Below are 15,770 nucleotides of genomic sequence, written 5' to 3' on the forward strand. Positions count from 1 at the left end.
GGGTACAAGAGGGAGGAAAACAGAAATTCTATCATGCTTTCAAGATTCTGTTATTGTAGCCTATATCAGTTTCAGGAACTGAAAATCCTTTTCTATTCACAGTTGTTGCTCAAACATCCAGATCACTCCTATCCTTTCATGGTGCAAACAGATGCCACAGATTTTGCATTAGGAACTGTTCTCCATGCAGCAAAAAGGAAGGGAGGTAGATCTCATGCTGTGCACATTCTATTCTTAATTGCTTCTCCCAGCTGAACAGAACTAAGACAATAAAGAGTTGCTTGCAATAAAAATTGTATTCCAGCAGTGGAGGCACCGATCACAAGAATTTGGAAATTTTGCAAAAGACATAATCTCTCACACCTCATCAGATCAGGTGGGCACAGTTGTTCTTCCATTTCAGTTTTTATATCACCTATATGCCTGTCTCACAGGAATTACCAGATGCACTATCATGTAAGCTGAATACAGAAGGAACTTCCATACTTATTCCTCCTTACCATAATCCTGCAGCCAAGCAACTTTGCCCCTCCCCAGAGATTAGACTCTCCAAAAAGACTGGGGGCAGGGAGACAGATTGTACATCTGTTATACTGGATTAGAGTGCAACAACAGGATGCATGTGTCAGGGCTCAGATGGATGACCTTCAGTGAGATCAACAGACTGAGTCTCCACCTTTCTGTATAAATGATGGGTGATTGTTCTACAATGACTGTGTATATGTTCCCCTTCCTTTAAGGAAAATGTACAGTGGAACCTCGGGTTACGAACGCTTCTGTTAACGAACTTTTCGGGTTACGACCAGCTCCGGCAGCAAAATTTTGCTTCGGTTTGCGAACTCCACCTCAGGGTACGAACAGGATACGCGGCCATTTTCCCTCCCGTGACACAGTCCGCGACCATTTTCCTCCCCTGACACGTGGTCCGCGGCCATTTTTGCGCCCGACACGTGGTCCGCGGCCATTTTCCACCCGGCACGTGGTCCGCGGCCATTTTCCGCCCCTGACACGTGGTCGTAGGGAGGGGGACTCTCCCTCCAAGCAATAGCCGCCTCCCTGTCCTCCACGCCAGAATGGATGAACGGTAATTACATTGAACCTTATGGGGAAATTTGCTTCGGGTTGCGACCAATTCGGGCTGCGACCAGAGTCACAGAACAAATTAAGTTCGTAACCTGAGGTACCACTGTATAGCAATTATGTCATGACAATAGAAATGCTGATTATGTTTAAAACTTTGCATCGACTACTCAGAGAGTTCTGGTGGCTGAGAATGAGACCAGATACCAAGGATGTTTCAGGTTGTCATATTTGTTGCTGAATCAAGATTGTTCCTAGAAAGCTGGTTGGTTTGTTTCTCTAGTAGCACCATGGGATTCCATTTCAATGGATTTTATCACTGATGTTTTCCCTGTTCAGGGATTTACAACCATTTTTGGATTGTTTTACCAAATAGCTCATTTCATTCCATACAAGAGCTTCCATTGGCTCAGGTAACTGTAACTTTTTCTAGACCATGTTTTTAGATACAGGGACTGCTACTGAAAGTGAATGAATTGTGACATGCAGGTTGATACAGATAAAACCTACCAACCAGTCATAGCTGGCAACTGAGTGGTTCACATTTTCTTCTTTTGAGTCAGAAAATGACATACTTTTGACAACATAAAAAGCTCAGTTGGATGACTCTGCAGATACAATAGTGACAAAGAATAATGATCTCTTTGCCACCATTAACACCACAAAGTAGGATTTCAAACAGGCTCACTTGACTAACTATATTCAGTCAGCCTTGTTTGCTATCAAATTTGTATCATTCATCATCTCACTCATTTCATCACCCCAGCTTTTGCTAAAATTGGAGTGCCTGTTTCATTCTGCAAAACCAAAAAATAATACTAAGAAGCATTTATGTTTACCATCCAGCCAATTTTTCAGTGCAGAAACAAAACATATTCAATGAAATCACCAACCAAGATGACAAGAAAAAAAAATGCAAAAGAATGAAAGCCATTTAGATCCCTCAGACTTCTGGACAGACCTTTTTGTCCAAGATAACACACATGTGTGTGGGTGTGTCCACGTGCATACATGCATACACACACAGTTTTATCATCATCATGCCACTCAAATTTTCATCTGACATTTAGAGCTTATTCACTTCTTGGATTTCTGTTGTATCCCACCAAGAAATCTTTTGGGTTCAACTTTGCATTAAAATGGTAGGATATAAAATACAGTTAACATGAGTTCCAACAGGCAACAACAATTTTACCTGCATAGCACTTTTGCCCATCTTCACAACATCAAACAAAGTAACAGGGTCCCCTTCTCCATTCTGCTGAGGATGGCCATTAGCTCTTCCTCGGCCTGTTCCTCTAATTCCAGTTTCAGAGCGAAACTTCTCTCCTGGAGTCTTTCGAGGCTTCTTATTGGCAGACTGGGAGACAGAAGAGCAGGAGAGAAAGCCTTGATACCTTTGTATCATATTTATTAAATTACAGTTTTACACATGCTAATTCTAAAGAACAGTGAAAAGTTCTGTTTCAAGTCTCAGCAAGAAAGTCAACATACATTCAATACATTTTTTAAACAGTAACATACTATGTATTGTCGAAGGCTATACTAGTTTTACCTAAAATGCAGAAGGCTTCAACAGATTTTCAATGTATTCTATTTTACATTCTATGTATTCTGTTTCCTAAAATATAAAATAGTTTTTTAAAAAGAAATCCAAAGCATTGCATAAAATGGTATAATCCAGAATTTAACAGGGGCACTAAACTAGTAATACAGAAGTATAACATTTTTGTAGAAGAGGGGAAAAAAATCACTGTGTTCACAAGTTTTGCTCAACATTTAGTAAAAAGGCTCTAATGTTTGCAGACACACACACTCACAGATACTACAACTCCAACATTCTTTGAACAAGAAAATCTCATAGCCATGCCTAGTCCAAGTGAGCAAGAAGGTAAAATTACTTCTAAGCTTCGTAAAGCAGCTGCCAACTTGTATTGAGAACAACTAATAATATTGACAAATGGATAGCAAGTAGGCAACTACAAAGGTAAAACTGCATGTGGGGTTCTGAAAAAAAAAAAAAAATTATCTATCAGTTCCTCCTTGTTCTCAAAACCAACAAATAATGTTGATTTAGCTTGGGGATCAGCCCAACTAGCAGGTTAAGTAGAGTTGTGCAATATTCAGATCCCAAGTGGGAAGTTTCCAGGTTAAGTGGGGGGATCAGACAATGTTAGTACATGACTCACCTTGCTTACAAATAACCCAAACATGCCTAAATATACATGGATATGACACTGTAACTGAGTAGCTAAGTAATGGATTATGTAACAAAAGCACCTTTCATTGTAATGCTCTATGTGAGCTGTCCTCCTAAATATATATTTTTAATTGCTCTTAAGCTAAAACCTCATAAATAAATTGTTGTATGCCACCCAGAATCACTTTGGGTGAGATGGGAGGCTATATAAATATGATTGATTGATTGATTGATTGATTGATTGAGAGCGAGCATTGTCTGGATCTCAGATACAACTTTATTATAATTATTCCAATTTTAATGTGTCTATTAACAAACAGATAATGAGGAAGACCACTGTAATGGAGGTTGAGAGGAATCAAAGCAGAAAGTGCTGGGAAGATGGAAAAATTGGAAGATACTAAGAGAAATCTGAAAGATCCAATATCTGACTCATCTCTGTACACAGGTGTGAGCCACTGAGAACATGGTATCCCCAAAGAGTGACCAATGAGATGCCAGAAGTAAATTGCACTGCCAGCAAGAACAGTCAGGGAAAGTGGGTCATAAACACCATTAACAATCAAGTGGCAATAGAAAGAGCACAGTAGAAATGCTAGCTGGAGTTGGCTGCTGAATTTCAGGACTTTGGCCATTCAGCTGTGGCTAAGGTTCATGAATGGAAGGCAGGAATTTGGTGACTGCGACAAAGCAGAGAGTATGATATGCTGCTTGGGAAGAATCTGCTGTTGCCCACTACTGGCTATACCAGAAGCCATTTTGAAGATGTTGTGAAAAACCAGATGAGCCAAAGATAACTCTATTAAATTGACTGAGATTTATTAGAGTGCACTCTTGGTAGTGAAAAAATGGAGGGGGGAGGGGATTGGGGGAATGTGATGGGCAGTTTCATATTGTGGCTTGTTAAGTCCCAGGGAAGGAATGAATATGGACTGTGTTATGAGGCTTTGGGTTCTCAGGAAATGATTAGGCAACCATATTATATGTGGACCTTCTTGTGATTTTTTTCTCTCTTTACCTGTAATATCAGCAGAGACAGGAAAAGTTAGTTTTGCTTTCAGCTATGTAAGACTAATGTCAGCCCTTTGAGGTAGCCCTGGTCAGGAAATAGACAATGCAAGAAGTACTGGAACTCTATTGATGTAGGGGATCTTGAAAGCCTACTAGAGTTTCCCTCTGCTTGCCTCCATACTATACAGAATCAAGGTGGGGTTATTTTTAGTCCTTTTGCCACACTCCCTCTTTTCCCAGGACTGAGTTTGTTCACTCTTTTTTTATCTAACAGCGCTTGCATACCTTTGCTAAATTACAGTTAATTACAGAGTTTTTGGTGACAAGAGAGACACAATCCATTTCCCCGCTTCATAGCCATAAGAATGCAGTAAGATGCAGTAAGTTGATTCATTGCATATTTGTTCAAGCATGCCTAGATTAACTGTTTTTCTCTGCCTGCAAAGTAAGGCTTCTTTTGAACTCATAGTGTCTACTTGAATTCATGTGTGTGTATACCTAGTTCTAAAACCCTTCCTCTTAGAGTTAAACAATAACACTAATTACACTTAGCTGGGAATCTCTCAGACTAGGAGCATGAAAGCTTCCTATATCTTTGCCACTAGGGACATCTGCACAGAGCTGATTTGTCCCTCATCACCCATGTTTTTTAACTGTCTTCTCCCAGGCTGCCCTGGAATGCTTTGGTAAACTTACCTTACCCTGGAATCTGTATGATTTCAGCAACCAGCATATTTTTCATCTTTAGCTGAATTCTTTTTATAAGGCCAATTTTCATACTGCACTTATCAAAATACAAGTATAGTGTGTATTTCTGGGGGACCATGTTACAAGATGGCAGAATGTCTTATTTGGATATCGTAACTGGGGGGCCTTAGTCCAACTCTGGCTTATGTACTACTCATGATCCTACCAAGGCCACAATAGTCTTGCAACAGTAACTCACACTTTAATCACCACACAGTTGGACTACTGCAACTTACTCCAGGGCTGCCTCTGGAGATGACACAGAAGCTGCAACTAGTTCAGAATGCGGCAGCCAGGTACTGGTGGGACAACCCCTATCACTACAGAATAAGACTTCTTTTAAACTAATTGCACTGGATACTGGGATGCTTTGGGGCCCAACTCAATGTGCTGGCTATGACCTACAAAGCACTATATAGAACAGCACTGACATATTTCGGTTTCTGCTGTGCAATATTGTTATCTAATATGAAGGTTAATTATGCTTACATAATTCTGGGTTAAAAATGTAGATTTGTTTTCATGGAAAATTAATATGTCTTTAAGATGTTCTCATAGGAAAATATCATGGCAGATGAAGTACTGGTTTACTTCAAATCAATCACTGCCTTGTCAAAATTGAATCTGTCCATCTGATCCAAACAACTCAAGAAAGCCCGTTTAGAGTTCTTCCCCTGAGAGAAGCACACTAGTGTGGTTACATTAGGTCTTTTCTATAGTAGCTGCTGTACTCTGGAGTACACTATCCTAAAAGGTACATTCAGCCCCTTCCTTCTTTGTATTTCACAAGGTAGTAAAAACAATATTCTTTTACAATCCCTTTGGCCCTGACTGTAGTTGTTCATGCTGGTATGTATCAATTTTATTTTTTTAATTTTGTGTTTTGTTCATTCTTTGTTGATCGCCATCCAGTCTTAATTGATTGGGGAAGTTTACAAGTACTGTAAATGAATGAATCAATTACTAAATCAATAAGATTCCACATCATTCTGTTCTCTGTTTCATTCAATGAAACCCACGTAAAGCAAGAGAAACTTTCATCTACTTTTCCAAAAATTCTAAGCATGCTTTATACAATTTATATCACACAAGATCAATCACATTCTCCATCAAGTTCCTTTCTGAACATTTGTGCCAGTAGTCTCTTTATTTTCAGGGACTTCTTTGAGTCTTACAATTAAGAACTGAGCCTTACAATGTAGACAGCCACAGAGATGACCTTGGAGAAACTATGCAAAAATGACAGTTACCAAAACAACAAAAACAAGCAGCAACATGGATTCTATAGGTTAGAAGTGAACTGTATTGTGATGGGAATTCATGTCAACCATGGCGGCCATGGGCCTGTCCCAGATTATCTGCAACCTGACTCGGGACAGTGGTCTCACACCAGATTTGATTTTCTTGTTAGGGCAGTGGCAATATGATCTGAAAGGGGAATTACATCTGTCCCCATTGTCATGGTCAGATCATGTCCTGATGACCTTAAGATTCTCCTATGCTACCCCCTCTGCAGGGAGGTGGGACCTATTCAACTGGTCCACCCCTGGTGACTGATGGACCCAGCTGGGTTCCAAAGGGAGCTGGGGGTTATATCTGAGGATCTGCTGCATGGTCCAGCGGAAGACTTGGCTGCCACCTGGAATAGGAAAGCGGCCAAGGCCTTGGACAAGATCGCACCCATGCAACCTCTCTTGACCCATTGAGCCTGATACTCCCTATGGTTTACAGAGGAGTTGAGGGTCTTGAAAAGGATTAAGAGATGTCTACAGTGCCTGCTCCCCGAGTCTAATAACTCCTAGATAACATCAGTCTCTTGGAAGTATTATATAGGAATCTTGTTGTAGTGTATTTTAATTAATATTTATTCTATTTTAATTAACATTTATTCATTTTTACTGTAAACTGCCCAGAGCCACTCTGCAGTGAGATGAGCAGTGACAAATTTGAAATATAAACAAATAATTCAATCAATCAATAAATTTTTTGTGTATTTGCGATTTTTAATCAATAGATCTCAAAATTAGTTACCCAAGGTTCCTCCAGGGTAAAAAGGTTAAGAAAGACTGCAGTAAAGAATAAGAGGAAGGGAAGGGAAAACTCAGGCTTTCAAGATTCTGTTATATCAATATAGTCCCAGTCAAACTTGTGGACTGAACATGGCCTACCTCAAAGGGCTGATATACAAGCAAGAAGTTTTCCTTTTCAATTTCTTGACTGCGTGGCTGAAATAAATACGTAAGTGAATGCATGTTAATCTCACTAAATTCATGTTTGAAGAATGTCTTGATCAGAGTGACAGAAAGAAAAATTACAAAGCTGGAAACATCTAGATCAGACTTGCAATGCTTAAATGTAATAATCATGTCTTGCTGTAGAAAGCAGTTTTGGGGTTGGTTTTTTTTGGTACCTTCAAGCCAGGGACTCCTGGCAACTGCCTGGACTAATCCCTGCAGTTTTCTTGCCAAGATTTTCTAAAGTGGTTTGCCACTGTCTTCTTCCTAGGGTTGAGAAACAGTAACGTCCACCCAGGGACTAGAACTCAGGGTCTCCTGCTTTCTAACCTGGTGCCTTAACCACACCACCAATCTGGCTCTCATTTCTGTATTTAATACAACAAATAGCAACACTGGAAAGAATATTTTTTAACAAACTGCCATTATGGGCTAAACTGGAAAATTATTGTACTTACCCTTTTAAATCTTGGCAGTTATTAGGTACAAAGTACATTAGGACTAATTTAGTGTTTCAATTTTGCTAGTGGTAAGAGATATTTGGGCCCTGTTAAGTGATAGGTGTAGTTTTGATATGGAATCTCATGAACACTTAGCTCTCTGGCGTAACTACTCTAAAAATTGGTGGTAAAAGTTTTTACTGGAAAAAATTATCGCAAAAGGGTATAATTACACTAGATCAATTATTCTTTAACGATTACTTTAAATCTTTTCAGCAACTGCAAACAGAATTTTAACTCGAGGTACATCCAGTTAAAACATGTTTTGACAGCTCAATACAGACTTGATGCTCAGCAGCTTCTAAAACACTTGATATGTTATTAATACTGAATTCAATATCAGATCCAAGCCTACTTTTATTTCTGTCAAAATCTAAAAGAACAGTTTAAAATATCTGTAACAAATATACAAGAAGCTTGGAATTAAGAATTGGAAAATTTTGGTTTTTAACCAATGGACTCAAATTTTGAAGAATATTAAGTTTATGTCCCGTGATTTAAAACTGACATTAATCCACCAAAAGATTGGTTTTTTGTATCTACTGGACACAATCTAGAATGTTTTATAAAAGATGGACTAATTATCATTTGTACTGGCATTGCAAGAATTTTGAGGACACTCTAACTCATAGGTTATGGTCATGTTCTTCCTTACACTCCTTTTGGAGTAATGTTATTATGTTAACAGAATTATTAACAGTAAGTATGTTAACAGATTTATTGAGAAAACTCTGGTTTTTAAGGACATGTATTGAATTATTTACCAACCCTTTGGAATTTAACATGAAAAAAGAAAAAGGTTTTTCATGCTCTAACAATAGCAAAAAGAATAATCCTTAGGAGATGGAAGAATACTATAATTCCAGATGTAAATGACTGAATTAAGGAGATTTGTGACTTATGATTTTGAGAAAATTATATATTTGTTTAATCAGAAAAAATCATTATCTTTCCCTTTGGAAAAAATTCTGGACAGGCTTGGACAACATTGAAAGCTTAGTTTTTCTTTACAAAATCAGGTGAACTTGGGATACTGCTGTAATCGATTTTGTTCATTCTTTTTATGTATTTTCTTTTTGTATAATGTTCTTCTTTCCTTTTGTTTTTGTGTATGGTAAATTTTTCACTTTATTTTACATTATTTTACATATGTCTGTTTGAAAATGGATTAATAAAAATTATTTGGTTATGGAAAAACAGTACAACAAATACCAAGTACACTTTCAGCTACTTAGTTTACAGTATAAACATGAAAGTATGGAAAAATTATACAAATACTTCTCTTTGTCAACATCCATGTTTTTTGCCATATGATAGACACACTTCGAAAGGCATCCCACACTGCTCAATGTCCTTTTCTCTGAACACTATACTGCAGTTATCTCCCATAAACATGATGCACTTCTCATACAAATCTTTCTTTCAATAGTTTCTCTATGTATTGAGCAATTACATCAGAAATCTCCTTAGCTGTATTCTATACCTCAATCAGTTTTGATGGAAAAAATAAATACTGAATTACTACCAGAAATGGTTTCACTGAACTGTACAGGTAGTCCTTGATTTATGACCACAATTGGGACCGAAATTTCCATCGCTAAGCGATGTGGTCATAAGGCAAGATGTCACATGACCGCATCGCTTAGCAGTCGCAATCCTGGCAGCTCCGGTTGCTGACAACTGAGAATTGTGGATTATTAAGTGAGTACCCACCCCAAGCCAAGCCATTCTGGACTTGGTCCCTTCTAGGCCCAAGCCTCAGTAAGGTAAGGGACTGCCTTCAACACTCCCCACATGCCTATCTCCCCCCATCTCTGCTCTTCTAGCCTCCCTGCACCCTGCCTTGTGGGGTGGCAAGCAGCCCCAGAACCATGCAGTTCTGGGGGTGCTTGCCATGCCCTGGGAAGCTGCAGCTGCCCCAGCCCAGTCCCAGCTGCAGTCACCCTCGCCACCCTGCACTCTGAGACCCCTGCTGCCCCGCGCTCCGCCACTGCAGCTGACCTTCGCTGTCTTCTTGCTCCCACTGCTGAAGAGGTATGCCCAGCCTAGCTGCTGGGCTTTGGCTATGGGGGGGAAAAAAAGGCAAAAGCAGCCCCAGAGCTGCATCCCACCAGAAAGCCCCTCTGTAAAAAGCTCCTGGAGAGCAGCATGCCAAAACACCCCTTTGCAAAAAGCTCCTGGAGCAAAGTGTGCCAAAATGCTCCTTTGCAACAAATACCAAGGGGGCTGGGCTGGGCTTTTGCTTTGCACTATGGGGGAAAAAAGCCAAAAGCAGCCCCTGAGCAGCGGTGCACCAAAATACCCCTTTGCACTACATTCCTGGGCCAGGCTGGGCTGGGCTTTTTCCCCCCTTCTTATTGATACATACGTTACATACAGGTAGTCCTCACTTACCAAATGCCTAATTTAATAACCATTCAAAGTTACGACAGTGCAAAAAAAATAACTTTGTGACCAATCCTCACATTTATGACTGTTGCAGCATCCCACAGTCACATGATCACCATTCAGGTGCTTCACAACTGGCTTGCAACAAGTAGAGTTAATAGAGAAGGCAGAAATAAAATCGTATGACACAGTCACATGATGTTTCATTTAAAGACCAAAGGGGAAGTGAGGTCGTAAGGCCATCACAGTCACATTTCACTTAGTGACCATGGCACTTAGTGATGGAGTTGCCGGTCCCAACTGTGGTTGCTAAGCGAGCACTAGCTGTATTACCACCGCTCACTAATCAATTCCAATCCTGTACATTTTGGGATATTTTTCCTTTATGGATATCCAAAGGGTGATTGTTGAGAAAAAAATATGTCTCTGGGAAAAATTCAGAGATACAATAACCTAATAAACTCTACTGCATTTTCTGCATACCTGTATCTGTCCTAGAGCTGTTTTTCAATATTTTTATCATTTTAATTGTTCATTCTCTTCCTATTACTTATCTTTTCAATTTTATTTTGTTATAAGTAAGCTACTGCTGAGAATTTTCTTTGATTCTCAAGCTAAAGTTTCTTGCATGGTAGTGATAATAAACAGCATTAAAACATTATGTAACATATACGTGGAAGGAAAAATTGTACACAGATGTACATATGAAAGAGAGCATTTGTATCACCCCAAAAAACAATGATTAATGGCAACTGCATATTCAGCTGCCAGCCAAATGTACAGTTAACTATCTAGTAAAATCAAATAATATTAACATGCATATATGATCAGTTCTGAGCCAGCTATTTACTTATTGTACACTTCTCACATTTCTTGCAGCTGCAGCAGCAACAAATACAATGCATATAAAATAACAGTTGTAATAAACACTTTTATGTTCAAAACTCAGGAATACATTGTAAGACAGTAGAGAACTACTTTAGGAACAAGTCAAATACTAGTAATATGTTTTACTAAAAACATATTTACCTCCATATAAGATGAAAAATAGGAACAGCCACTGAACAGCTTCCTGTTATGCATGTTCCGTATAACCAGGCATGGACAATGAACTATAATAGGCATGGACTTTATTCTGAATCAGAGAGGTTTTCAAACATTCTTCTAAAGCAACCTCATGTATGAAATACAACTAAATCATGTTCACTGTTACTGTATCTGACACCACTGCTGACTATGATCATCATGATTCAGGGTTGAATCTGGGAGTACTGTCCTGACCTGCATTAGGTTAAAGATTGGGAGCATCAGAAGCAGAGTTACAAAGTTCAAGGTCAAATATTGCAAAAGGGTTACTCATGCCCCAAAAGTAACAGATGAATAACCTGCAGCCAAACCAGTCCTAGACAAGAGAGCAAAGATCAGGGTTCTGATCCTATCAAGTAATTTGCACACCAGGTAATCCTGTTAAGCAGTCATAATTCAAGGCACATAACACTAGCCAATCGTACAGGCTTACAGAATAAGCTAGTCTCAAGCAGACTAGCAAAAAGGCTGAAGTAACTATGTAAAGTATTATTGCTTCATGCAGCCATTTCTATTCTGATTGCTGGAGTGGTCTTTTTAAGGTGTGCCTCAATGTACAAAAGCAAAATACTCTGTCTCAATGTCTCCAATGAAAGCCTTAGTGAAAATGGGCTGATTGCACAAAACCCCATCAAAGATTAATAAAACACTGATGTGGCATAGCACAGTGTCTTCTATTAGGGATCCACTTTAACCAGTGCAGAGGTCACAACAGGTTTGCCTGGCATGTGTTCCACTGAAAATTGTCTTCAGATGAGATCATGACCAGTTAATCTAAGCTTTAAACATGAATCTGTAAGAGTATAATTAGTTCACCCTAGGTCAGCCTGCCTTTTAACTACCAAGAACATTTATGTACTGCATGGGTACAAAGAGTATAGCTGAGCAGACCTCCTTTTGCAGCCATAAAACTGTCCCCCTTCCAATTGTCTTGATCCCATTCACTTTTGGAAGGTGGCTTTCAGCATGTTATACAAAGCCCACTGAAGCCCTTGAGCCAGCTAAATTTGTATAAGGCTAATGTATTGCCAGGATAACATTTTAATTTGTTTTCATCCAGCAGGAAATGGGTAAATCCTTTAGAAGACAATCTGGGGAAAATGTGAAGTGAAGTCACTGAGTATGTACAAACATGTGGATAGTCAGGAACTATGTAGAAAAAGATCCATGTTATCAAAAGTTGTTTAGAAGTCCATCTAAATTAACAAGAACACATTCAGTTATTATCTATTTGAGTTATACCCCACTTTTTCTTCAGAAGCTCAAAAAAGAAAATAGTACGTAACGTTCCTTTCTTAAATTTTCTGCACAAAACCTCTTTTAGGTAGGCTTAGCTAGGCTGGGCAGAAAGATAGTAATCCACCTGTCTTCTATGGCAGTTAAATTTAAACTCTTACAACACACTAGAATGTATTAATCAATGTTTATATTTCACTGCCAACCAATATAGTCAAAACAGTCTCTGTCCCATTTGTAAACTAGCATGTTTCTAGTTCAACTAACTCATCCAGAAACATTTTGGGGCTTGACCAACATGGCTTTAATGACATTACATTCATACTATTGCCACCAGCTTCCATGAAAATCAGAAAACATGCTTAGAAACCATTTGGATCCATTAATCTTTTGAGGTAGACCATTTTAAATGATTCCCTATATCTGCAAAGGCTCCTAGTCATAGTAAATTTCAAGTCCACTAAGTTGTAATCAGTCAATGATAACAGAAATACAGAATGGAAATACTATTATGGCACTCAACAAAGAGTGTAAAAGAATGGAGCCAGAAACTAATTGTAACAGATGTGTAGTTGGCATAAAAGCTAAGGAATTGAGCTGCTCCTTAAAAGTGTTATTGAAATCCCCAGAACAAATGGGAGATATTTCAACAATATATCCCTCGCCAGGACCTAAGAATATCCCACCTAACCCAAGAAAAGGACTGGTGGGCAATAGTGCAGTGGCATAGAAGAATCCTACTTCATCCTAAACATCCATTTCTAGGTATACACACTGAAAACCAGAAACAGCTCAGATGGACAGAATTAAAGAAATCACTGCAACTTCATTCCCCCCCCCCCCGCACTCTTATTGCTCCTACTTAGTTCACATAGACTAGCAAAACTGGGACAGTTTCAATCTACTCCACAGCTTCATCTGGCTCATCCTGAATCAAATTCCAAATTATACTTTTTCCCCTCCAAAACAGCAGTGGCCAGGATGTTCAGTTTGCATAGTTGGAGGGTATAAACTGGAGAGTAAGAAGTACAGGGTAATTGAGGAGGAGGAGGAGGAGGATTTGGGATAGGTAACAACAGAGGCTAGAGCTATAGTGAGGTTTGGGATGGTTGAAATGTGTATGTGGTGAATGGGTTCATTAGGATTACAAATTTGGGACTGAGGCTCAGAGGACATTGGGAAAACACGCCAGTGCCATTAGGGCCTCTGGATTCAATCACATGGATGGCTGCTTGACAACCTTCTAGAATTGCTGATAGCTCCGGGGCCTGTTTGATTCAACTGGCCCCCAGGGCCAGGTGGGCATTTGGATGACTGTGTCAGCTTGCCCAGCCAATTGGACCATTTGGCTTGCAGGCACTGCTGGGGCCCCCAGAGCCAGTTAAGGCAATTCCTTGCTGGTTCCCCAGTATTGCCATGGCTTCCAGAGCTAGTTGGGTCCTACAGGCAGATCCTTGCTGGCTTGCCAGCACTGTTGGAGTCTCCATGGTTGCCTGGGGCCTCAGGTGGTTGCTTACCAACTCACCAATACCATCAGGGCCTCCAGAGGCAGTTGATCAATTTGGACTTTCACTTTTCTCCTTATCAATATTGTCAAGGGCTTCAAAACTAATTGGGACATTTAGATGGCCCCTGGTCTACTTGCCAATATCACTAGGGCCATTGGAGTTGCTATAATAGCTTGTTTTTCTGTCAGAGCTATCAGAACTGCTTCTGGAGCCACCATGGAGAATTCTCTAAACATGTGAGTGGTCAGTGGAAGGGAGAAGGAGTACCTTGGAGTTGCCAGCTGGGTGGCAGTGATGACCATGGCTATATTCACCAGTTATAAGAGGGCTAACTGGAGCTGAGGTGGTAACTAGTGCACCTGGAGCACTGACTAGAGCCAAAGCAAGAACAATTACTGTACTTGGATGACTGGATATAGTAACCATCTTTATGAATGGCATTGTTACTACAGGGCCTGACCTTGTGAAATTTGGGAGGTTGCATCCAATTGGGTACTGGCTGAGAAGGATCTCCTGTGATGCTAGGACCTGGAAATAAGGATCTTATTTCCATCTGGCTAATTCCATCTTTTACTGCAACAGGAGTTTGCACCTCAGACCTGGATTTGGGCAGATCCCTGAGAAGCAGGGTAGATAGGATAGGGACAGCCATGGGTCCAGTGTGAACGTTCAAGGCTGTTTCTCCCACCCCTGCAGCTAATTTGAGGGTTTAATGGTGATACAGTGTCCAGGAATGATTATGAGGATATTATGTGCAAGTGCAAATAGATGAAAGACTGGAGTGGGTTGCCAGATTATCAACCTCCTGATTGTGGTGTGTTTGTTAGGTCTGATTATGCTGTATAACTGACTGGCACCCATATGTAAGCCTGAAGGAAATGAAGCAACAGAAGTAATGCTTAGCAAGTCAGTGGAGAAAGTTAAGAAGTGAATCTGACCAAATATGAGTATGTGCCCATGTTCAAGCTTACCCTGTGGCAATAAGAAAGGTAGAAAACTATTTTTTATGGAATACTTTTTATTAAAAAGTTTGGCAATACTAAAAGATAATACAAACTGAAATCAGAAAGAAAGAAGAAAATAGAAACGCAATGTAAAGTGCAAAAGAAAAAAACAAAGAGAAAAGAGAAAAAAAATAGAAAAAAGAATATTTAAAGAAGCGACTCCCAATCTTCCTAGCAACAAGTGAAGACAAATTAATATTTCCCCACCCCCTATAAGATTACATACATAATTCACTTCTTCCCATAACCCCACATCCATTCCCAAATCCAAAAATAATTGTCATTTCTAAGTGTTGGCAAACAGTCCATAAAGGGTTTCCAGAATTTTATTAAAGTATTTATTTTATCCCTGATCAAACAAGTCAACTTTATATTCCTTTCTTTTGCTTCTAACAATCTTAAATCTTTAATTCAAGTTCCTATCGCAGGATTAAATCTCCATTCAAACTTTCTTTCGCCCATCTCAAAGATTTCTTCAGGGCTTTAAAAACCCTCTTTTGTAAATCCAATAATAAGTCCTTGCCGAGATCATTTTTCATCTCTTGGTTTATCATTTGTATTTCCACTCTGCAATCTCTCTTTTACAATGCACAATTTTTTAATTTTCCAATATTTCTACATCAGCTGGGATTTGTTTCACCTCTTCATCCTGTCTATAAATTCTTCCACGTTGTTCTCTTTAGAATCTTGTTTGAAAAATACATTTGCAGGTGCAGAAATTATTGCTGTCAGTTTAGAGATGTTTCTTTCCCAATTCTTCAAAAATCCTCTGAAAC

General features: G+C 39.4%; 1 protein-coding gene across 8 annotated transcripts in view; it reads right to left on the reverse strand.

Annotated features, from left to right (window-relative positions):
- Positions 1-15,770, reverse strand: part of STAG1 (STAG1 cohesin complex component) — a 205,397-nt gene that overhangs the window by 87,840 nt on the left and 101,787 nt on the right. For all 8 annotated transcript variants that reach the window (XM_088132685.1, XM_088132686.1, XM_088132684.1 and 5 more), the window contains one exon: positions 2,276-2,440. In XM_088132685.1, the coding sequence (XP_087988811.1) occupies positions 2,276-2,440 (165 nt within the window). The remainder of the gene's footprint in view (positions 1-2,275; positions 2,441-15,770) is intronic.

The sequence above is a fragment of the Python bivittatus genome, unplaced genomic scaffold, assembly GCF_059951505.1.
Source record: "Python bivittatus isolate LINGU-HERP-01145 unplaced genomic scaffold, Pbiv_v1 ctg000980_np1212, whole genome shotgun sequence".
In the NCBI taxonomy this organism is placed as follows: domain Eukaryota; kingdom Metazoa; phylum Chordata; class Lepidosauria; order Squamata; family Pythonidae; genus Python; species Python bivittatus.